Source organism: Bos javanicus, chromosome 15 (genome assembly GCF_032452875.1).
Source record: "Bos javanicus breed banteng chromosome 15, ARS-OSU_banteng_1.0, whole genome shotgun sequence".
NCBI lineage: Eukaryota > Metazoa > Chordata > Mammalia > Artiodactyla > Bovidae > Bos > Bos javanicus.
This window is the reverse complement of record NC_083882.1, coordinates 46,771,407-46,796,057: the sequence shown is the minus strand read 5'-3', so window position 1 is coordinate 46,796,057 and position 24,651 is coordinate 46,771,407. Positions and strand designations below refer to the sequence as shown.

Here is a 24,651-nt window from a genome sequence, read left to right as displayed (position 1 = left end):
AACCTGTATCAGGATCTGTGTGTGCTACAATCCCTATTTTCTCCCTTCAGAAGAAAGCACAGGATTTTTCTAAAATGAATCCTGGGGTATGAAAGATCTTTCTAGGTAGGTCACAAAAATCATACCATCAAAGAAAAGATTAAAGTTTTCACAATGTAAAACAGAAACTCTGTATTGCAAAAAACCACTGTAAGCAAAAGAAAAAAGACAAAAAAATCAAACTGGAGAAAAACTGAAACTCTTATTGTTGACAAAGGCTTTATTTCTCCAATATAGAAGAAGTTCTGAGAAATTAATAATAGTAATACTAACAGAATAGTAGTAACAATCAATCCAACAGGAAAATGGGCAACAGAAAGTGTTCAGATAAAAGAATATATACCTGGCCCTAAATACAAAAGGATGCTCAATTTTACTCATAAAAATACAAAGTACAAAAAAAAAAAAAATACAAAGTACAAATTAAAACAACTCTGAAATATTTTTTATTCAATCAGATTAGCAAAAGTAAGGCTTTGTTATGGTGAAATTGTTAAAAGATGGACAGTCCCAGATATTTGTTTTTATATTTGAAGATGATCTTTGGAAAGATAACAAAGAAATTGGTAATAATGTTTGCCTCTGGGAAAGAGAACAGAATAGAGGGAAGATTTATTTTTTTAAAATTCTGTATCCTTTTGTCCCTTTTGAATTTTTAACTGTGTGAATGTGTTACCTTTAAAAAATTAATAAAAATTATATTTAATTAATAAAAAATACAGGGACTTACCTGGTGGTTCAGTGCTCCCAATACAGGGGGCCCAGGTTCAATTCCTGGTCAGGGAAATATATCCCACATGTCGCCACTGAAGATCCCTCATGCCATGATGAAGATCAAAGATCCTGCATGCCACAGCTAAGATCCAGCACAGTCACATAGATAAGTGAATATCTTTAAAAGTATAAATTGGAGTAAATAAATACAGTCACTGAGTCCAAATCTAGGTTTGCAAACTTGCTTGGAGCGTGCTGCCCCTCTGCTTATGTATGTTGATCACTCAGTTGTGTCCAACTCTTTGCAACCCCATGGACTGTAGCCCACCAGGCTCCTCTATCCATGGGATTCTCAAAGCAAGAATACTGGAGTGGGTTGCCATTTCCTTCTCCAGGGGAACTTCCCAAACCAGGGATCAAACCCAGGTCTCCCACATTGCGGGCAGATTCTTTACCCTCTGAGCAACCAGGGAAGCAAACGTTGTGGCCCCTCTGCTTGGTCTATCCAAATCCCGTAAGACCCAGTTCAGGTACTGCTTTCCTCTGAAGTCTTTTTTTTTAAACCACTCCAAGTGGCGAGTGGGATCTTAGTTCTCCATCAGAGATCAAACCCTCGTCCCCTGCACTGGAAGCAGGCAGTCTTAACCACTGCAGTACCAGGGAAGTTTCCCCCGAAGCCTTTCTTGATCACTTAGCCCACATTGACCTCCCCCTCCCCTGCACACAGTGACCTTATTTTACAGTCTGGATCAGGTAAGTACAAGTAGTTAAAGTAAACACAGAAAGCTTGAATTCTTACCTAAGCTCAAGCTCTCAAATTCAAAAATTCAGACCATTCTCTGAGGTTATGTGGGCCAGACACTGTGCAGGTGGGTGAGTGCAGAGGGAATATCCAGATAAGTTTAATCAGACCTGGCATGGAAGCACTCCAAGAGCCCTGTTCTCGCCTTCCTTGGCCTGTCGCCAAGCTAGATTCCCCCAGCCTCCTTGTCCCTCTTACTGCCAAGGGAATCTGGGCAGTAAAGGTGGGTACTATTTCCAGACTTGGTGCATGAAAACCACTTCCAAGCCTGGATCCTCTGCGTGATGCTCTCCGCTGCCCCCACCCCTACCCGTCCACCCCTCCCCATCCCATCTGACGTCTGGATTTCAGCATCTACAGCAACTTCAGGAGTCATGGGTTGAATATGATTGAACCTCTGTCTAACTGGGTCCACCTCACTTCTCTTTTATCACAGACCCACACTGGACAATGACAACCTGCCTTAAGTCACTGATATTTTAGGATTGTTTCTTAAAGCACATAATGTTACTTATCCTGACTAATATACAAGGATGGAAATAGAGCGATGTTAGTCCTATAAACCCCCAATTGTCCTGCAACATCACTGTGCTTCCTGAATCAAAAGCTTCTGTGCCGTTCCACAGCACTATTTTTTTAACTTTCCTCAAATAATTGACTTCCCATCCACATGCTCTTTATTTATGTCTTCATACTACAGTGATAGAAATCTGCCTGGCCAAGGAGAGAGAACGAAAGCCCCATTCTTAAGCTAAGGAATCAGACAGATATTGAGAAGAAATGTATGGATACCAAGGGGGAAGGGCTTCCCTGGTAGCTCAGTGCTAAAGAATCCACCTGCCAATGCAGGAGACACAGGTTCAGTCTCTGAGTCAGGAACATCCCCTGCGGAAGAAAATGGCAACCCACTCCAGTATTCTTGCCTGGAGAATCCCATGGACAGAGAAACCTGATGGGCTATACAGTTCATGGGGTCACAAAAGAGTCGGACATGACTGAGTAACTAAACAACAACCCAGGGGGAAAAGAGGGGATGGGATGAATTGGGAGACTGGGATTGACATATATACACTGCTGCTGCTGCTGCTAAGTCGCTTCAGTCGTGTCCGACTCTGTGCGACCCCATAGACGGCAGTCCACCAGGCTCCCCTGTCCCTGGGATTCTCCAGGCAAGAACACTGGAGTGGGTTGCCATTTCCTTCTCCAATGCATGAAAGTGAAAAGTGAAAGTGAAGTCGCTCAGTCATGTCTGACTCTTAGCGACCCTATGGACTGCAGCCTACCAGGCTCCTCTGTCCATGGGATTTTCCAGGCAAGAGTACCAGAGTACCCACTGCGTCCTCCATATATACAATACTATGCATAAAATAGATAACTGATGAGAACCTGCTCTGTAGCACAGGGAACTTTATTCAGCATTCTGTGGTGACCTAAATGGGAAGGCAATCCAAAGAAGAGGGGATATATATATACATATAGCTGATTCACTTTGCTGTTCACTGTGTTAGCAGAAACTAACGCAACATTGTAAAGCAACTCTGTGTGTGTGTGTCCTAAGCAGCTTCAGCTGTGTCTGACTCTTTGCCACCTTATGGACCATAGCCCACCAGGCTCCTCTGTCCATAGGACTCTCCTGGTAAGAATACTGGAGTGGTTGCTGTGCCCTCCTCCAGGGAGTTTTCCAGATCCAGGGATGGAATCTGCATCTCTCTCTTCAGTCTCCTGCATTGGCAGGCAGGCTCTTTACTAGTGCCACCTGAGAAGCCCAAAGCAACTATACTTTAATAAAAAAAAATTTTTTTTCTAAAGATTGTAGAGCCCAGCTCTAGAATGTGATTTTGCAATCCCCTCCAGGTTTTGTATATTAAATTTCTGAATGAAGCAAACAAAAATTAGAACTCCACCATTTTGCATCCAAAGAAGTAGTGAGAGGGATAAACTGGATTTCAACAGAAAGAACGTCACAGGCCTGACAAGTTCTAGAAGGTCACCTGAGCTATCCACACTGCACAGCTGCCCAGGTCTGGGCAAGCAGCCAGCTCTGTACTGAAGTGGGGCCCACAGGTTTTTGGCACAATGACTCCCAAGTATCTTTGTGTGAATCAAATGTTAAGGTGTCTACTTTAACACAGGAAAGTTAAAGCAGGAAGCCTGCTTTTAGCTGGAGTTCTGCAACAGGTAAAAAGCAAAAGTCAATTATTGGCTACTGGGAACCTCTGTGTCACAAGGAGGAATAGATAAAAGATATTTTTTTAAAGAAAGAACTGATAAGGCAGAAAACAGGAAATAGTTTACTACCTTCTTGACTTGGAATCAAGAAAGATAAGAAAGATAAGGTAAATACCAAGAGGTAAAGTTCTGAGGCAGGCAGGCAAAATACCCTGTTATGGGATGTGTCCTTACGTTAGATAGTGGACTTCCTTACATTTCTAGGTGACAGAGGCTGAAATTAACTGCCTTGCTCAAGAGAAAGTGTCCCCTGCCACCCCTCAAGGCAAAAAGCAACTGTATTGAAGGTTGGTTTTGTCAGAATTTGGTGGTCTAAGGAGAAATAGTATAAAGCCAGGAAGTGTGAAAGTGAAAGTGTCCAACTCATTGCGATCCCATTGACTGTCATTCACCAGGCTTCTCTGTCCAAGGGATTCTCCAGGCAAGAATACTGGAGTCGGTAGCCATTCCCTTCTCCAGGGAGTCTTTCCAACCCAGGGATCGAACCCAGGTCTCCTGATTGCAGGCAGATTCTTTACTGTCTGAGCCACCAAGGAACCCCCCATAAAGCCAACAAGATGATCCTAGAGGAGGGTAAGACAGGGGACCAAGTGTCAAAATAAGATCTAAAGTTTTTAGTTCTATTTGAAGCTGGGAGCAGAACCATGATTTTTATATCAGCCCAGGTTACTTTTCTAGCATCTTTAAGCCTCCACTGATGCTAGGCTGGATTAGCAAGTAGCTTGTAAAACCAAGGTCCTTTGAGCCCTCAGGTAAAATCAGAATATGGGTGAGGAGCACATGATCCCTTGTGTTTGTAGATCTTTCTGTTCAGCCTGCTTCTTCAGCCTGCAAGAAAAAGAAGTCAAAGTCGTGAGGGCTTGGGAAGGAGTGAGAGGAGAAGCGACAGCAAAGGGCTGAGATGGATCAGACAAGGAGGGGAAAAAGGAGGAAAGTGAAAACTGAGATGACAGAGAAACAGAGAGAAGATAGTCCTTGAAGACAGAGGGCTCAAATGTGACCAATTATGGGACTTCCTTGGCAGTTCAGTGGTTAAGACTCCCTGTTCCCAATGCAAGGGGCATGGGTTCAATCCCTGGTCAAGGGACTAAGATCCCACACATCATGCAGCAAAAAAAAAAAAAAAGTGTCCAATTCTGCTGGCAGATCCAGAAAAGAAGGACTGAAAAGTATCCATTGGATCTGTTAATGTGGAGGTCATATGTACCTTAACTGTTTTGGTAGACTGGTGGGGTCAAAATGAGATTGGAGTGTCTTGAAAGACAAATAAGTGAGAACGTGGAGACAGCATGCATGGTGAGGTCTCTTGTGATGCTCCCTGTTTAAGAAATCAGAATGAGGATGGCCGAAGAACAGGTTAGGTCCAGAGAGGGACTGTGTTTGTTTTGTCTTGGTTTGCATCATTTTAATTTTTAAAGATGGGAGTGTCAGTTGGGCTTTCAGGTTGAGTAAAAGAAGTTGAAGATGTCAGAGAGGGAATGAAACAGAGTCCTCCTAAAACCTAGTTTCTCTGCCGAGTTTATGATTAACCTCTCTATCCAAAACGTTATTCCCTTTCTTGTCCAACACCTGTTTCTGCGAGATTGAGGAGAATCAAAGAAAAAGGAGGATTGACAGTGAGCTAGAAACTGTGGGGACCTCCCAGGCATAAAAGCCTTTCTGTGTTCCCCGTTTCTTATTTGTAGAAAGCAGACTTTAGCCTCCTAGACCTTCCAAAGGAGAGATTCAAGCAGTTAGGAGAGTGAGGGAATGCAGAAATAAAAAAAAAAAAAAAGCAGCAGTGCATTGGGGTCTGGTCCTGGCTGCTCTTCAGAGGGTGTGCATAGCAACCTGGTGCACATCTGTGAGTTCATCTGGAGGAATAAGCGCCCCTGCACCCAAGGGAGGATGGTAACTTCAGGTTGCGCTCAAGCTTATGGACTCCAGATGGTTGGAACCAGAAGGCTGATGACTGAGATTCCTGGAACACCACCCAGTTACTTCACACCACTCAACCAGGGGAGGATTACACACCCTGCAGCTCTTCCCCCAAATTTTGCCTATAATAACTTCCTCCTGACTCTTCCCTGTGGTCCAGTGGCTAAGACACCACGCTTTTAATACGGGGGGCCCAGGTTCAATCCCTGGTCAGAGGAATAGATCCCATATGCCACAACTAAAGATCTAAATAAATAGATAAAGAAATAAGTAAATAAAACTTCTTCCCTGACACCCATGAGGAGTTCAGGCTTTTTGAACATGAACCACGGTTCTCCTTGCTTAGCCCTTACAATAAACCTTTTTATGCTCTAAAATCCAACATTTTGATTTGTTTTGCCTCACTGTTTGTCTGGAACATAAACCTGGGTTCAAAAACAGGAAGAGCATGAGAGTGTGGCTGAAACTGTTATTGTCCTCTGAACCACTCTCCCATAGTCTGTGGCGGTTAAATCTATAGATAGGATGAGATTTCAGTTCAGTTCAGTCACTCAGTCGTGTCCAGCTCTTTGCAACCCCATGGACTGTAGCACACCAGGCTTCCTTTTCCATCACCAACTCCCAGAGCTTGCTCAAACTCATGTTCATCAAGTCAGTGATGCCATCCAACCATCTCATCCTCCATCATCCCCTTCTTCTCCTGCTTTAAATCTTTCCCAGCATCAGGGTCTCTCTGTGAAGAACAGTGAGTTTGTTCTTTACATCAGGTGGCCAAAGTATCAGAGTTACAGCTTCATCATATTCAGGGTTGATTTCCTTTAGGGTTGACTGGTTGGATCTCCTTGCAGTCCAAGGGACTCTCAAGAGTCTTCTCCAACACCACAGTTCAAAAGCATCAATTCTTTGATGCTCAGCTTTCTTTATAGTCCAGCTCTCACATCCATACATGACCACTGGAAAAACCATAGCCTTGACTAGACGGACCTTTGTTGGCAAAGTAATGTCTCTGCTTTTTAATATGCTGTCTAGGTTGGTCATAGCTTTTCTTCCAAGGAGCAAGCATCTTTTAATTTCATGGCTACAGTACTCTTGCCTGGAAAGTCCCATGGACAGAGGAGCGTGGTAGGCTGCAGTCCATGGGGTCGCTAAGAGTCGGACACGACTGAGGACTTCACTTTCACCTTTCACTTTCATGCATTGGAGAAGGAAATGGCAACCCACTCCAGTATTCTTGCCAGAGTCAGACACGACTGAAGTGACTTAGCAGCAGCAGCAGCAGGCTTCCAAGAAACCAGGTTGAAAAAAAAATTTTTTTTGGAGCAAAAAGAAGAATATTGATAAAATTATTAGATAAGCTGCAAGAAAAAATATGTTTGATTAAAAATCATTTGGCTTATCACAAGACTAATGGGCAACTGAAATGGTTAAATTCTACCTTTCTAAAACGGACTGTCAATCAGATCAATCTGAGCAAACAACAAAGTTCATTCCCATTTAGTGTATCCAGGTGGTTTGACTTGGTTATCTATCTGTGCAGTAATATAAGATGTCATATTTTCTCAGGTTTTAGATCGTTTGTCTTTTTTTTCAGCTTTATTGAGATATAATTGAAATATAGCTCTGTGTAAGTTTAAGATGTACAGCATAATGACTTGACTTACATATACTGTGAAATGATTACCAAAATAAGTTTATTTCACATCCACCATCTCATAGATACCAAAAAAGAGAAATTTAAAAAAAACATTTTTTTTTCCCCTTGCAGTGAGAACTCTTAGGATCTACTCTCTTAACAACTTCCAAATATCCCAGACAGCAGTGTTAGCTACTCATCGTGCTGTACGTTATCTTTATTTTACATTATCTTTATTATCTCAGTGCTTTATCTTATGATTGGAAGTTTGTACCTTTTGACCTGAATTTCCAGTCCTGCTTATCAAGAAGGTTGGTTGTTTCTCCTTAAATTTTTTGTCATTCTGCTCATCTCTCCACTGTCAACATTCTCCTCCACACCCAAGTCCCAGTCCCCTTCCTTTCCGGGAAACAAATGAACAGTGAGTGCCATTCCAGGAAGTGGGGACAAAGTGGTGAAACTGAAGCTCCCCTGACGACCACACTTTGCTCTAGTGGGCAAACATCCGGTAATTGTCTCAGGTTGGGTGTCTGATGGGTGTGTTATGGGAGGAGCGCGGGGAGGGGTGCCCAGTGAGTGCTGGAGTGGCTGAGCCGAAACTTGAAGAATAGCTGTTAGACAGATGAGGAAGGAGGCGATACAGACCGAGACCGGTGGACCTCAGTTCCTAGCTGACAGAGATCACAGGGACTTTGAAGTCCCTTCCCTTTGTCTCCTCCTCCTCCCCCTACATGAGTTTGAAGTACACCACCTTCAGCCTCAGAGAAAGCTCTATCTCTTTTCTTGTCCCAGCCTGACACTTTGACGTGTGCTCCATCTGCCTGTCTCCCAAGCCAGAAACCCTGGTGTCTTCGACTATTCACTGTCTTTCCTTGTTTTCTTGTGACTCTGAGGTGGCTACTTGGACGGTGTCAAGAGTCCTCTTCCCACAGCCTGCAGTTATTTCTTTTGAGGCCACTTTCCAAATATCTCTTCTCTCTATATGCTCTGAGGAACACTCCGATTCAATCCCACTTTTCAAAATCCATCTTCTCTAACTTGATCTATCACCATTATTTACTTTTCAATTATTTATTTATTTACATAGTATTTTGGGTGTGGACTTTCTCACAAAGCAAGCTGAGAGCTTCTACTGTTGTGGCCCGTGGGCTCAGTAGTTGCGGCCCACTTGGGCTTAGATTCTCCGAGGCATACGGGATTGTCCACGGGCATGTGGGATCGTCCCGGACCAGGGGTCACAACCATGTCTTCTGCATTGGCAGGCAGACTCTCAACCACTGGACCACCACAGAAGTCCTCCTATCACCATTCTTTACCAGCTGATTTCCCTGGCCCTACCTCATTGCATCTCCATACTCCCATTAAAATATCCTTTAATGACTCAGTTGTTTAGATGGTAACTAAATTCTTCAAGATCTCCTCCCTGCCCACCCATCTCTTCTCAAACTTTATTTACTCTTCATCTAAACTTTTGAAAAATTTCTCCTTGTTATATAGTATTTCATATCTTTGGTCATTTTGTTATACTCTCACTTCTAATTTATTTAAGCAACCGTGGTGAGTACTGGGGATATGTATTAGTTTTAGTGGCTCAGTCATGTCCAGATCTTTATGACCCCATGGCCTGTAGCCTGCCAGGCTCCTTTGCCCATGGAATTCTCCAGGCAAGAATACTGGAGTGGGTTGCCATTCCCTTCTCCAGGGGATCTTCCTGACCCAGGGGTCAAACCCAGGTCTCCCACATTGCAGACAGATTTTTAACCATCTGAGACACCAGGGAAGCCCACAAAATCAGACACAGTCCCTGCCTTCATGAAGTTTACAGTCTACAGGAGAAGACAGACATGAATCAAAAAAGCACATAAATAAACAAATTTTTAGCTGTAATGGGACCTATGGTAGAGGAAAAAGAAAAGAAGGAGAGAAAGGAGAGGAAAGAGAAGGAAAAAGAAGGAAAAGAGAAAAAATAGACTAGGAAAAATGTCTGCAAGGAAATCACAATTCAGCTAAAGAATGAGTTGAAGTTAATTAAGTGAAAGGAGAGAGAAGATCCTTTTAGGCAGAAAGAACAGCACAGCTGTTCTCAGCTCAACTGAGAAAGCTGAGAGCATGTTGTGTAAGCTCTGAAAGGTTAGTGCATCTCAAGAACTGAGAAGAAAGGGGAAACCACTTGCCAATCGTGTCCTCCAAGCAAATACTCTTATTTCAAGACTGACCTCTTCTGGAAAAAAACAGTTCTCATCCCCACCAACCCTTACTATCTAGTCAACAGGAATCCACCACTTCTTCCTTTGACCTCTACTGGACCATGACGTTTCATTGAAATATTTTCCTTGTAAGGCTGGTGCTTTCGTGTCTGTTTCTTCCCACAGACCCATGAGCTGTCTGAGGGAGATGCTGATGTTCTAGTCATCTCTGTGTTTCATGGTTCCTGGCAGTGTTTATTACCTTAATGACTGGCTGGCTGAATGAAGGAACAGAATTAATAGTAAATACACCCGTTCCTTTGAGGATTAGCACTAAACTCTCTAACGTGATCCTCCTAGTCCCGCTGGTGCCAGCCATCCTCAGCTATTGGCACTCTCCAACTCCACCTCCCTCTCAGGGCTCCCATCATCTCTCTCAGTTTCCAAAGTTGCCCAGCCCTCTCCCGCCAGAGGGCTATGCAAGAGATTCCCTGTGTGGGGGCATCGGCCCTCCTACATCTAGGCAAACAAATCTCTTCCTCCATGAGAGCCCTCAATTGCAGGTCGCTCTTCTCTATGATCCCACGACTCCTCTCAGCAGCTGAAGTGCTCCTGTGATTGATTACAATTGCTCGGTTACTAACACTACTAACACAGTCGGCCCTCCCTATCTGCAAGTTGGACATTCATGGATTCAGTCAACTGAGAGGTTGGTTGAATCCACAGATGACAAATCCGGGGAGAGAAGGGCCAACTGTACTCTTTGTGGGATGCCATTTTAAATAGGGATTTTAAGCATCTGTGGATTTTGGTTTCTACCGAACCAATCCCCCACGGATACCAACGGACGATAGTGTAACAATATATAACATTTTCTAATTATATTTTTCTTAGATGCAGAATTTATCCCTCTCCTTTCAGAGGAGAATTGTTTGTATTGAATGAATCCTTTGATGAGAAGTTCATGGGTGGGAGATTGAAGCCCCAGGAAGCTGCATGAATAACAATAGATGACTATACAGTAAGGCTTTTCTAGGGAGGCTGAATTCAATGAGGGTTTTGTTTTGACAAATCAGTGTGTGTGTGTGTGTGTGTGTGTGTGTGTGTGTGTGTGTTTCGAGTGAATGAATGTATGACTGCCTGACAATAAAAGGAGCTGTTACTGTCTGTTAAATAAATGCTACCTATATCTCAGTGGGGGCGGGCATTTGTTTCCCACATTCTTTCTTTACCTCACTGCAACCAGAGTTCCTTTCCCCTGACTGTGGACACAGTGAATGGGGTGTGGGAAGCCGGGGAGGACAGGAGTCAGACCTCATTAAATTACATCAAGGATCGCCAGTATAAATGGCAGATGCAGACATTACATATTATTCTAACTACTCTTTATCTCTAGTTTGTTTAGTACTGACAAACCTAGACAACATATTAAAAAGCAGAGACATCACTTTGCCAACAAAGGTCCATCTAGTCAAAGCTATGGTTTTTCCAGTGGTCATGTATGGATGTGAGAGTCGGACCATAAAGAAGGCTGAGCGCCTAAGAATTGATGCTTTCAAACTGTGGTGTTGGAGAAGACTCTTGAGAGTCCCTTGGACTGCTAGGAGATCAAACCAGTCAATCCTGAAGGAAATCAGTCCTGAATATTCATTGGAAGGACAGATGCTGAAGCTGAAACTCCAATACTTTGGCCACCTGATGCGAAGAGCTGACTCATTAGAAAAGACCTTGATGCTGGGAAGAATCGAAGGCAGGAGAAGAAGGGGACGACAGCCGATGAGATAGTTGGATGGCATCACTGACTCGATGGACATGAGTTTGAGCAAGCTCCAGGAGTTGGTGATGGACAGGGAAGCCTGGTGTGCTGCAGTCCATGGGGTCGCAAAAAGTCAGACATGACTGAGCAACTGAACAACAATGCTTTATCTCACTGGATCTTTACCAAAATTCTGTACTATTATTTCCATGTTGCACAGGAAGGAAGAAATGGAAGTTTAGAAGGTGACATGCGTTGCAGGGTCACACAATTAGCGAGTGGCAGAGCCAGGATTCTAACACAGGAAACTGATTCTAAAACCCACCCCTTAGCCACTGCTCTGCCCTGCAGGGGTCTGTGCACACCTGGTTGGAACTGCCTGTCAGAAGATGCCATTTGTTCAGGATATCGTGTACTTTCTACAAATTCCACAAGAGGGAGACCTTTCCCCATCAATTCTTGGTTGCTGACAAGTAACAGATTTAATTTCCAGTTTCACAGCCCAAGAGTTGACTAGTTATCTGTACAGAATTTGAATAGATTTCCTAACACAATGACACATAGGTACCCCAAATGGAATCAGACTTCCCAAATTAACTAGGAAGTTCACAGTCCCATCCTTCTGCCCATCACTGTTCAAAACTGGAACCCCAACTACCCTAGTGGTCCAGTAAATCTGCCTGTCAAGGCAGGGGACATGGGTTTGATCCCTGGTCAGGGAAGATCTCACATGCCAGGGGCCGGTGGGGGTGGGGGTAGGGGGCGGCACAGACTAGGCCTATGCACCATAACTACTGAGCAGGTGCCCCAGAGCCGTGCTCCACAATGAAAAGCCCGTGCACCTCCTCTAGAGAGTAGACCCTGCCCATTGCAACTAGAGGAAGCTTGCACGCAGCAACAAAGGCACAACACTGCCAAAAATGAATAAATAAATAGCATTTTTTAAAAAACAACTTAAAATTCTCAACTCAAATCCTGATCACAGGAACAAGGGGAGGCAGGATGGAAGGGGCCATTTCCTGGCTGTCCAGTGGTTAGGGCTCTGTGCTTTCATTGCAGAGAGCACAGATTAAATCCCTGGTTGGGGAGCTAAGATCCTATAAGCTATGCAGCGTGATCATAAATAAATAAAGGGAGATAGGATAGCTGTTACCAAAGGAGACATAGGGGGATGTGTTTGGCACTGTTTCATTTGGGAACCTCTTGATACTCCCCTGCTCTGCTCTATTTTGATGGTCATGACAAGTGCAGCAGCTCTGACTTAGGAGAGCATGGATACTGAGGCTCAGATTCCTGAAGGGAAAAGTCTGGGTCACACCATCAGGTAAGCCACTGAAATCAACAGAGGTGCTAGCTAGGCATGAAGGAAATCGAGAAGATATAAAAGAGGAAAATGATGGGTAACAGTTGCTGTTCTGGGATCAGCTGCTGGGATTTTCCCAAATGAAGCAAGCCCCTCACCCTATTTCAGAACAACTCTGAAGGGTCATCTCAGCTTCAAAACTCCCATAAAATCCACTGAAGCCTCTATGGAGATAGCATCACAGTTCAACTTGTCCCTCCGCTCTATGCTGCTACCTTCCCTTTCTTTCCACAGAACATCTTCTAATAAGCCTCTTGCATTATTTTTGTTTGTTTGTTTCATTTTTGTTTTTGTTTTTGCAGTGGGATCTTCTTTCCCCCACCGGGGACTCAACCCAGGCCCACAACAGTGAAAGGGCAGAGTCTTAACCCCTGGATGACCAGGGAATCCCCAAATCTCTTGCATGTTAATCTCTTTCTCTGAATTTGATTTCTGGAGAACAATGTCATCCATATCAGGGGAAGAGAGGTTTTTGACCACCTATCCATAAGAATAAGGACGATAAATATGTAGCAAGTGCTGGCTGGTTCTATCAAAAGCAACAATATATGTGAAATCACTGTGAAAAGGGGGATTAGGCAAATGAAAAAGGAGGGAGTGATCAAAAATGATGTTATTAAGGAGATGAGACACAAGTGAAAAATAAGATTGTCAACTGAAAGAAAAACACACAATGTAAATTTGTGAGTTAAGTTTAATTGGGGATCTTTCTGAGGACTAAAGAGCTTCTTGATGAAAGTGAAAGAGTGAAAAAGTTGGCTTAAAACTCAACATTCAGAAAACTAAGATCATGGCATCTGGTCCAATTACTTCATGGCAAATAGATGGGGAAACAATGGAAACAGGGAGAGACTTTGTTTTTTTGAGCTCCAAAATCACTGCAGATGGTGACTGCAGCCATGAAATTAAAAGACACTTGCTCCTTGGAAGAAAGGCTATGACCAGCCTGGACGGCGTATTAAAAAGCGGAGACATTACTTTGCCAACAAAGGTCCATCTAGTCAAAGCTATAGTTTTTCCAGTAGTCATGTAAGGGACGTGAGAGTTGGACTATAAAGAGAACTAAGCACCGAAGAATTGATGGTTTTGAACTGTGGTATGGGAGAAGACTCTTGAGAGTCCCTTGGACTGCAAGGAGATCCAGCCAGTCTATCCTAAAGGAAATCACTGCATATTCACTGGAAGGACTGATGCTGAAGCCGAAACTCCAATACTTTGGCCTTCTGATGTGAAGAACTGACTCACAGAAAAAGACCCTGATGCTGGGAAAGATTGAAGGCAGGAGGAGACAGGGGAGACAGAGGATGAGATGGTTGGATGGCATCACTGATTCGATGGACATGAGTTTGAGTAAGCTCCGGGAGTTGGTGATGGACAGGGAAGCCTGGTGTGCTGCAGTCCATGGGGTCGCAAAGAGTCAGACACAACTGAGTGACTGAACTGACTAAACTGAGAGCTATAGCCCAGGAGTCAGTGTCTCAAGTAGTTCTGAGGAACTGCTCCAAAGCAGTTAGGGAGGAACAAGAATATATATGAGGTTTTTGCTGGGAAACAAACATTTGGTTGAACATCAAAAAGTTGCTGCTAATCACAAAGAATAGGTATTTCAAGTTATTTTAGTTCTTTTCCATGTATGGGAAGATGCAAGAATCTGGACTCACTGAAATTATTCTTTAGATATGCATCTTAACTATGTAGGCAACTGCGGTACATCAACCTTACATTTTTTGCTTACAAGACCTTAGAAAATAAGGTCTTGGAGAACAGATAGAATGTGGGCCCTAGGGGTCATCAGTGTCCTCTGTAAGTAAGGACAGAGTCTCAGAGCAGAAACAGGTAAGGACAAATGGGGCTACTTGAACTCCCTTTCTTGATAACCATCTAAAGATATCCACCCTGTTGGGATGAGTCCCTTGATTCTCCCATCCACATCTCCCCATTCTCTTGTTAATTAATATAATGTTTTTATTAGCATCTGTAAGATGGATGAGAAGGGAAGACAACAGATCAAATAAGATTTCTTGGACTGGTGATTGAATACGTAGCAGTAAAGTTACATGGGGCATCGATGCAACAGTGGTGTCCATGCAAAAGGAGCCTACTTAACCATAGCATTTACTGTGTCCTGGGTACTGGGCATAGTCAGGGTGAGGCAGGACATGGATGGGCTGCTGGCTGAATAACTTATCTTCTGTGGACAGAAACTCCATGAAAACAAGACGATGGAGGCGTCTGGGCCCAGGTAAGAGATAAGAGACCACATATTCCTCATTCCCGAAGTCAAGGAGACCTCCCGGACTACATATGCACAGAAAGACTCCTTGGAGGTCAAAAAGGGAGGGGACATCACTTCATAGTAAGTAAAGTCAATTACCCATAAGTCTCTTTACTAGAATCCATCCTGGCTAAGAGATGAACATGCACATATGGGAGACTCCTGAGGTAAACCAAATACGGCTCAGAACCAGTCAAATCAAAATGATTGGTCAAAGGAAACCCAGAAGAAATGCCCCATAAAAGTAATTCAAACTGCCACGAGGCTGCAACTCAGAAACCCTCTCTTTCTCTCCGAGTCTCTCCGAGTCCTCATGTACTGTACTTTTCCCCCCTAATAAATACTTTACTGGTTTCACTACTTTCCATTTTTTGTGGGAATTCTTTTCTGCAAAGCTGAAGAGCCAGGGCCTTGTCACTGATCACTGGTCTAGTGGTTAGGATTCAGTGCTCTTACCACTGCGACCCGACCTCAGTCTCTGGCTGGGTACCAAAGCTTCACTTTAAGCTGCTGCAGGCCGAGGTCACTCAAGATCAAGGGAGTGAATATCCTCATCATAAAATCCATTCCACATGGCCTGCACATGAAGCAGATCAGCTTCTTTATCTGAAGTGTTCCATTTGCCATTTAATGGGGGTTGATGAAGGCAATGGCACCCTACTCCAGTACTCTTGCCTAGAAAATCCCAGGGATGGAGGAGCCTGGTGGGCTGCAGTCCGTGGGGTCACTAAGAGTCGGACACAACTGAGCGACTTCACTTTCACTTTTCACTTTCATGCATTGAAGAAGGAAATGGCAGCCCACTCCCGTGTTCTTGCCTGGAGAATCCCAGGGACGGGGAGCCTGGTGGGCTGCCGTCTGTGGGGTCGCACAGAGTCGGGCATGACTGAAGCGACTTAGCAGCAGCAGCAGCAGATGAATAGTTAACCTTACCACAGGGTAAACAGACCTTACAGTGGCTTTTATCCAATCCAGCAGGCTGGCCATTTCCTCAGGAAAAACTTACTGTGTGTCTGGATCATGTATAACCACTGGTGATTGTTGCACAGTAAGCTATAGGCCCTGTATCAACCTAAACATGCTCTTCCATTCTGTAGCATTTAAAAAAACTACTATCCCCAAATTAGTCATTCTCACAATGCATTTCAGTGAAGGCTGTTTAAGAAGTTGATGATACTAATCTATAAAGTAAAACAATTCCTTCACATTATATCCCCTGGTTTTAGTAGTTTCTTGGTTTTGTCTTCTCCCAACACAGACTATCTTCTTGGTGACCAGAGTCTTACTTTCTGTTGTCCCCACATAATATTTTCCCTTTGTTGGTGGCTTTGGGGCTAGTAGCCGAAGCTCAAGCCAATCAAGGTCCAATCCAGCACTCTTTCTTATTTCATTTTAGCTACTACAGATATCAATAACCAAAAGATTGCGTAGTTTGCTTTTTTCTTACTAGTTTCCATTTCCTCGAGATTCTAGTGAACAATGCCCCAGGAGTTGGATCTATAGCTAAATTCCATTGGTAAAATTTACCTTTGGTAATTGATTACAGCACAGCTGCTGTTTCATAGCATGGGTGACTATGTGGCCACCCAGAAATCTAAGGTTCCTCGTCCCCTGCTCTTCCATTCTATCTCTTCCTGGATCACAAGATTCCATGAGCTAGGGCCAAGCTAGCAAATTGTATTTCTGACATCAATTCTGGAAGAGTTTTCTCTGACATGAACCAATTCTCCAACACCAGCTAATTTTACAACAATTTGACTAAATTATACTATCTACCTGGAGTTAGGATCAGATCCAACAAATTAAACGGGTCAGTCCCACAAGATTGTCCCCACTCCAGATGTTAGGGGAACGCTGACTGAAAACACCTGCCCTGGCCAGGCAAGGTAGTACCCTCTTGCATGAGTTATCTTAACAGGAGGTCCTGGTAAGGAGCGCAGAACTAACAAGCTATCACCAATTAGAAGAATTCAAGAAAGGTCAAAGGCAGAAAAGAGACTCCAGTCCAAATGTCCTACCAGTTTCCCAGAATTCTTCTCAATGGAACCCATCTTGGCTGAGGGATGCGCATGCCACCAGGAAAGACCCTGAGTGAGAATGATTGGCCAGAGACAACCTGGAAAGTAACCCAATTACCATAAAATGAGATGGCAGGCCGCGTGGCAGAGCGGTTCTCCTGGGTTCCCTTATCCTGCTGCTCTCCATGTAGGCACCCCTTCCCACCCCTTCTTGCTTTGTCAGTTCATGTGTTTCCTCCAACGATTCTTTTCAGAATGTTAGACAAGAGCCCACTCTCAGGCCCTGTAAGAAGTTTCCCTTCCTGCAACATAGCCAGTCACAATGTTACCAGAAAACTCAGTTCAGCTTTTTGTGGGTGTCAAGCCAAAAGATGCAAAGGAGACAGAGATTAGGAGAAATAAAAAAAATTATTACTTGTAACAAGTAAGATGAACATCAGGAATCATTCCCAAAGTAGTATCTCCCTAAACAGCAAAATTGGGGAGGTTTTAAGCTAAGGATGCATGCATATACAAGAAGGGGCTTGAGCAGGAGAATTCTGCAGAGAATAGAAGCAGAACTTGACAGAGCTCCAACTTTAGTTGACTGAAGTCCCAAGGGTCAGAAAAAGTCAGCAGCAGCATCCTTTAGGTTCCAGTTGATCTAGGAATTGGGTACTCACTCCGAAAGGGTTTAAATTCTGAAAAACAGCTCAAGAAAGTGCTTCAGGCTAACATTTACCATTGAAACAGAACTGGGAGTCTTTACAACTGATTTATTACCCTTACTTTGGTTACTTCTCTTGCTTGAAAAGTCTTGTTCTTTTTTTTTTCTTTTAAGATCTTTATTGGAGGTTTCCTAGGTGGCTCAGCAGGTAAAGAATCTGCCTGTCAATGCAGGACGTGTGCAGTCAATCCCTGGGTCAAGAAGATCCCCTGGAGAAGGAAATGGCAATCCACTCCCGTATTCTTGCCTGGAGAATCCCCATGGACAGAGGAGCCTGGTGGGCTGCAGTCCATGGGGTCACAAACAGCCGGACACAACTGAGCGCACAGCACAAGACCTGTTCAAGGGCAGATGCTGTGTCAGACTAGAGCACAGAATGGCTTAGGCCGAAAATGGCTTCTCTTGTGTCTGAAAGCTGTATTTGATTCTTTCCTTCTGGGGACCCCCTTCCCTACCTGCTTACAAAATGTCTCAGATTGCCACTTATACTTATGACCAACCAGCTGTGAATTCTAGGGTTCTATGACCCTCTACTCAGGTTTGATAATTTGCTAGAACAGTTTCCAGGACTCAGGAAAACACCTTCTTACGTGTTCTGATTAATACTGAGGGTAAAATTGAGGAATGGCCAAATGAAAGAGACGCATAGGGCAAAGCATGTGAGGGGGACTGCCACATAACTTCGATGCCCTCTGCAGGCATACCACCTTCTCAACACCTCGACTGTTCACCAACCCAGAAGCGCTCTGAGAGTTTTTATACAGCTCAATCCCCAGCCCTCTTCCCCAACCTGGAGACTGTGAGACCAAAACATCTCACTCTGATCACTAGATCTTCCCAGAGACCAGCCCCATCCTGAGGCTATTTAGGTGCCCCACCCTAATTCACCTATTAACATAAATTTGGGTGTGATTGAAAGGGGCTTGTAAAAATAACAAAAGATGTTCCTATCAGAAAATTCAAGATTTCAGGAGCTCTGTGCCAGAAACTGGAGACAAAACCAAATATATTTCCTATTATACTATAATTAATCTATCTGATATGATGCTCATAGAAATTGGGGCAAGGGTCACTTGGAAAAAAATTCTCAAGACTTCACGGGTGGTACGGTATCGGAATCCACCTGCTAATGCATGGGACACGTGTTCAATCCCTGGTCCAGAAGGATTCCATATGCAGCAGAGCAACTGGGCTGGAGTGCCACAACTACCGAGCCTACTCTCTAGAGTCCCTGAGCCAAAACTACTGAATCTGTGCTGCAACTACGGAAGCCGGCGGGCCTAGAGCCTGAGCAAAGAGCAGCCCCAACTCGCCACAACTAAAGAAGCCCAGCACAACCGAAAATAAAAATAAATGAATTTTTTTGTTTTTTAAAGAAAAATTTCTCAAAGGGAAGAACTGACAGGAACTTGATAGTTCTGTGGATCTGGAGAAGCACTGAGATACAGTTCAGTTTTAATCACTATTCTGTCACTTAACTGTCCCGTGCCTCAGTTTACCCATCTGTAAAATGGAGAAAATAACAGTATTATACTAACTTTTTAGAGTTGTTGTTAGAACTGAGGATTAGTCATTATAAAATGCCTGTTTCAGTGCCTGGGACATCCTACAGCACTCGGCAAATGATAGCTTTCACCGTCAAGGATTCAAGAAGGTGGAAGACCCAAGTTCTAATTCATGTTCCTGGCTGTATGGTCTTTAATCTGTTCTTAGCCACAGGTTGTCCTGTCTTTCTGAGCTACTTCATTTAGTATAATAATCTCTAGATGCATCCATGTTACTGAAAATGAGTCCGACACAACTGAGCGACTGAACTCAACTCAACTAGCCACTTTACCATCTGAGCCTCCGTTTCCTCAAACATATGATGAAGGCATGGGTAAGCCTAGGGTCCCTTCCACTTGGAGAAGTCTGAGTACGGCGACTAAAGGCAGGGCGACGACTCACGGGTGCAGGGACCAGTGGCAGAACATAGGAAATTGAGGACTGGCACCTTCTGGGCGGAGAGTAACAGACCCAGTGTAAGCATCCCTGCCTCGCTGTGCTCCCCGCCACCACCACCAGCTCTTGCCCACTCCGCTTCGAGTTTAAAGCCCGGTGGGCCTGGCAGTTAGCTATTCCAGGAATTTTGAGTGAGAGCAGTTGCCTAAGGGGCCTCGGAGGAGCCTCTCACCAGCCACACTAGATAGGCTCCAGCAAGGGCTGGGCGGCGACAGCAGCCTCCCGCCGCAGTCCAGGCCGGGGTGGGATAGCGGGCGGGAACCTGGGCAGGTCCCAGGCGCGCCCCGCCCACTCCGCGTCCACTCCGCCTCCCTAGCTGCGCGCTGGCTTCCAGCCACCGCGATCAGCTGCTGCGGAACCCAGAAGGAGGAAGGGGCGGAGCTGCTTTGTGGCTTTTCTCAGAGCAATCAGCCGACTGCGCGGGGGGTAATCGGTGTCCCTGGCACCGCCTGGGATCCCGAGAGCCTACTGGGGCCTACACCAGCCGGGTCCGGGCAGGCGAACCAGCCTGGTCTAGGAAGCTGGGCGATGCCCCGCCATGGAGTTTCTCCCGGCCAGGGCCGCCCCAGGTCGGGCCGGGAGCAGGCATCGGACAGGTCCTTAGGGGCCCCCTGTCTGAGGCTCCTGTGGTTGGGCTTGGCGCTGGCGCTGGCACTGCCCAACTCCCCGGTCCTCTGGTCCCCTGCGGAGGCCCACCCTCTTCCTACCCAAGGCCATCCCGCCAAGTTCATTCGCATAGCGCCCCAGCTCCAGGAGGCCTTTGGCTGGTGGAACCTCACCTGCCCAACCTGCAAAGGACTGTTCACCGCCATCGACTTCGGGCTGAGGGTGAGCGCTACAGGGGCTGCTGGGAGACAGGCCAGAAAGGTGCAGCTGGGGGTAGGGGCTGGGGCTAAGGCCGGTGCTCCCGGGTTTCCAAGAGCATCCCTGATGGAGAGGCTGTCTTCCACAAGACTTTGCTGAATTTGCCGTTCTTTGGCTGCACACCACCACCACCACCTCCACTGTGACCTTGTGAAGTAAGGAAACAGTGCAAGTTTAATGCTGGGCACTGTGCTAGCGTTTTTATACAGGTTAAATGTAGCCTGCTAGGTGGTTTCATTACTGTTATCTCTGCTTTACAAATGAATAGAGGCCCCGGAGCTGAAGTCACTTGTTAGACAGCCAGCAGCTGGTGCGGGCGGGACTCCCAGCTTGGTGTGCCTGACTGAATCCCCTCCACCTTACACCTAGCACCACTATGCCTAGAGCTAGCTACTACCCAAAAGGGAAGCTGAATTAAAGAATATCCAGAGATGTGGGACTAGTTCCGTCTGGGCTGCCTTGACTGTCCTTCATGGGGTTATGATGAGTGCTGGTTGGTTGGGGGGGGTGGGGGGGGGTGGGGGGGGTGGGGGCGGGGGCAGAAGGTTTCCTCAGGGAATCAAGGTCCTATCCTCACGTGTGTCCCCAAATGCTGGTCAGTCTGTCATTCTGCCCAGTCCAAATTTCAGGCCACTCAGCAGACAATGTCTGAGAAAGTCAGCCGGGCCAGCAAAGGCCTGAACTGCCACTGAGCTTAAAAGGAAGTACTGGCCTGGTGCTGTTTGAGTCACAGGGCAATGTCTGTGGGAGACAGGTGTGAACTGATATCTCTTCGCCGTGGTGGAGTCTATTCCAGCCCCACTGTGGGTATGGAAGCCCAAAGGGTCTTTCATATCCAGGACGGCCTGGCCCCTGAGCTCTGTCTCTGACCCCTCACCGCTGGTTTTCCTATGGCAGAATCAGGCCAGTGTGGCCTGGGTGGGCTCCGTGGCTATCAAGCTGTGCGTGCTGCTGAAGATCGCGCCGCCTGCCGTGTGCCAGTCAGCTGTCCAGCTCTTCGAGGACGACATGGTAGAGGTGTGGACACGCTCAGTGCTGAGCCCGTCGGAGGCCTGTGGTCTGCTGCTGGGCTCTTCCTGTGGGCACTGGGACATCTTCTCCTCTTGGAACATCTCTCTGCCAGCCGTGCCAAAGCCGCCCCCCCAGCCACCCAAGCCCCCAGCCCCAGGCTCCCCTGTCAGCCGTGTCCTCTTTCTCACTGATCTGCACTGGGATCACGACTACCTGGAAGGCACAGACCCCAACTGTGAGAACCCACTGTGTTGCCGCCGGGATTCTGGCCCACCGCCTGCCTCCCAGCCCGGTGCTGGGTACTGGGGCGAGTATAGCAAGTGTGACCTGCCCCTGCGAACCCTGGAGAGCCTGTTGAGTGGGCTGGGCCCCGCCGGCCCTTTTGATATGGTGTACTGGACAGGAGACATCCCTGCTCACAACATCTGGCAGCAGTCTCGTCAGGACCAGCTGCGGGCGCTAACCACCATCACAGCCCTTGTGAAGAAGTTCTTGGGGCCCGTGCCGGTGTACCCTGCCGTGGGCAACCACGAGAGCACACCCGTCAACGGCTTCCCTCCCCCCTTCATAAAGGGCAACCAGTCTTCCCACTGGCTCTATGAGGCGATGGCCGAGGCGTGGGAGCCCTGGCTGCCGGCTGAAGCCCTTCGCACCCTCAGGTATTTGAGACCCACAGAAACCCAGGGAGGGAGGAGAAAGGTGGATGAAAGCGAAGGGAGTGGGGAACCGGCATTACGCGTGAGTGCTCTGCCTGAGCCCTCAGCTCGCTTCACTCCCCTCCCAGTCTGACCCCACTTTCCATTTCCACCCTTATCTCCAGGCACCCTCCTTCACAGGGCTAGCGGCACTGTTTGCTCATGTTGGCCCTCTCTAAGATGCCTTCCCCCTGTAACATCCCAATTTTTCCAGCTCACCTATGTAGGCCTGGGCCCTCTTCTCTCTGGACGACCTTTGCTTCCTGTTCTAGCCTACTTTCTCTCTCCTCTGAGCTTCTACAGCCTCCAGTCCTCTGAGCCACTCTCCAGTCCCATGGGCCCTCTAGTCAGTGCTGTCTGACCTTCAGCCAGAATGTGAGCATGAGGGTAGGGATCATCCTGGGTGCCTCTTTCCTTCACACAGGTTCCTTGCACAGGACTAGGCACAGAGGGCCAAGACTCTGAATGCATGCTGACCCGTGTTCACTTTGTTTCAGAATTGGGGGGTTCTATGCCCTTTCCCCACGCCCTGGCCTCCGCCTCATCTCTCTCAACATGAATTTCTGTTCCCGTGAGAACTTCTGGCTTTTGATCAACTCCACAGATCCTGCTGGACAGCTCCAGTGGCTGGTGGGGGAGCTTCAGGCCGCTGAGGACCGGGGAGACAAAGTGAGAGGGTGGTGGGAGCCCAGCCGGTGGGCAGGGGCCAGGGGTTGGGGGGAGAGCAGGCCCTTCCCCAGCAGACTCCTGTCTGGTGCTGGAGCACTGTAGGCAGAGCAGCTCTATTTTTCTGGCACTCATAAGTGTTCCCTGGGGATTCAGCTCAACTGTCACTCTTAGAAAGTCCTTTCACTTGCTCCCCATCTCTGGCCATGAATGCCAGCCCTTGTTGGAGACATGAACACTTGCCATCCTAGCTAGTGCTGCCTGGACCCCTCTTCTCCTGAAAACCTTCCTTAACCCTCCCCACAGGTGCACATAATTGGCCACATTCCCCCAGGGCACTGCCTGAAGAGCTGGAGCTGGAATTATTACAGAATTGTGGAAAGGTAGGAGGAAGATGTGTTATAGGCAGGAGTGGTTTTCAAGAGTCTAAAGGTCAGAAATTCCCTCAGGCATCTCACTATCCCCCACTGCCCCATGGGGTTGGGAGGCTACGTCCTTGAACTGGATGGACAAAGAAAGCACCCTCTCCTCGTCAGATCTTCTTCTCCCCCTCACTAGAATCTTCTGAATGTGATTTGTGTCTTCTGGCCAGGTATGAGAACACCTTGACTGGTCAGTTCTTTGGTCACACCCACGTGGATGAGTTTGAGGTCTTCTATGACGAAGAGACCCTCAGCCGGCCGCTGTCTGTAGCCTTCCTGGCGCCCAGTGCCACCACCTACATCGGCCTTAATCCTGGTGAGTGAGGCGGAAGCCAAGTTTTTGGGATGAAGGAGGTGGTTGAGAGAGAGGAAGGCGAGCTGGAACCAGGGCCACCCAGGGGATAAGCTGCGCCTCCTTGCTGGAGTGGCCTTGCCCTCTCCGTGTCCAGTCAGTCCTCCCTCCTTGCAGGGTACCGTGTCTACCAAATAGACGGTAACTACTCTGGGAGCTCTCACGTGGTCCTGGACCATGAGACCTACATCATGAATCTGACGGAGGCGAACGAGCCCGGAGCCACGCCGCACTGGTACCTCCTCTATAGGGCTCGGGAAACCTATGGGCTGCCCAACGCGCTGCCCACTGCCTGGCACGACCTGGTGTACCGCATGCGGAAGGACACACAGCTTTTCCAGACCTTCTGGTTTCTCTACCATAAGGGCCACCCGCCCTCGGAGCCCTGCGGCACACCTTGCCGCCTCGCTACCCTGTGTGCCCAGCTCTCCGCCCGCTCAGACAGCCCTGCTCTGTGTCGCCACCTGGTGCCGGATGCAAGCCTCCGTGATGTCCAGAGCCTGTGGTCAATGCCACTGTTGTGCTAACACCCCTGGGGCCCAGAAGTGGGAAAGCGCTTGTTGTAGGAAAGGAGTGAAAACCCCAGAGGGCCACTGTGAGGAGAAGAATGTCTGGTGGAAGGGCCCATCTCTGGGCCCATGCACACCTCGAAAACAAGACCTCCTTTCTTGGAGCTGGTTTAGCAAAATATGGGAGGGGGGTTGGCTGCTCTGAGGCTGCTGTGCTTTTGTGGCCATGGAGCAGAGGTCTAAGTTGGCACTGACTTGGGCAGACCAGACAGAAGTTGTCGCCCCAGGCCTGTACTGGTCAGCCAGGAACCCTGTGCTGCTGCTGCTGCCTGGTTACCAGGCTGTTCAAATAAATACAAGGGACTTGGACTCAAGACCCTGCTGCGACTGTCCCAATTTGCTTTTTTGAGGCAGGGAGGGCAAGGGGGCCCCAGGAACAAGATCCTAACGGAAGGAGGAGGGTTCTTGGAGTGATGGTGTGTTGCAGGCACAG

General features: G+C 46.9%; 1 protein-coding gene across 1 annotated transcript; it reads left to right on the top strand.

Moving 5' to 3' along the window:
- Nucleotides 1–19,965: 19,965 nt before the first annotated feature.
- On the top strand, nucleotides 19,966–24,532 carry SMPD1 (sphingomyelin phosphodiesterase 1). Its single transcript, XM_061380582.1, has 6 exons — nucleotides 19,966–20,467; nucleotides 21,401–22,173; nucleotides 22,707–22,878; nucleotides 23,182–23,258; nucleotides 23,468–23,613; nucleotides 23,767–24,532. The coding sequence occupies exons 1-6, from the start codon at nucleotides 20,168–20,170 to the stop codon at nucleotides 24,174–24,176; spliced, it is 1,878 nt and encodes a 625-aa protein (XP_061236566.1). The 5' UTR covers nucleotides 19,966–20,167; the 3' UTR covers nucleotides 24,177–24,532.
- The last annotated feature ends 119 nt before the right edge of the window (nucleotides 24,533–24,651 follow it).

Excerpts from the sequence above, each read along its gene's own strand:
- SMPD1 (XM_061380582.1), top strand. The coding sequence starts at position 20,168 with ATGCCCCGCCATGGAGTTTCTCCCGGCCAGGGCCGCCCCAGGTCGGGC. Across the intron at positions 20,468-21,400 it reads CCATCGACTTCGGGCTGAGG|AATCAGGCCAGTGTGGCCTG; the intron begins GTGAGCGCTACA and ends TTCCTATGGCAG. Across the intron at positions 22,174-22,706 it reads GAAGCCCTTCGCACCCTCAG|AATTGGGGGGTTCTATGCCC; the intron begins GTATTTGAGACC and ends ACTTTGTTTCAG.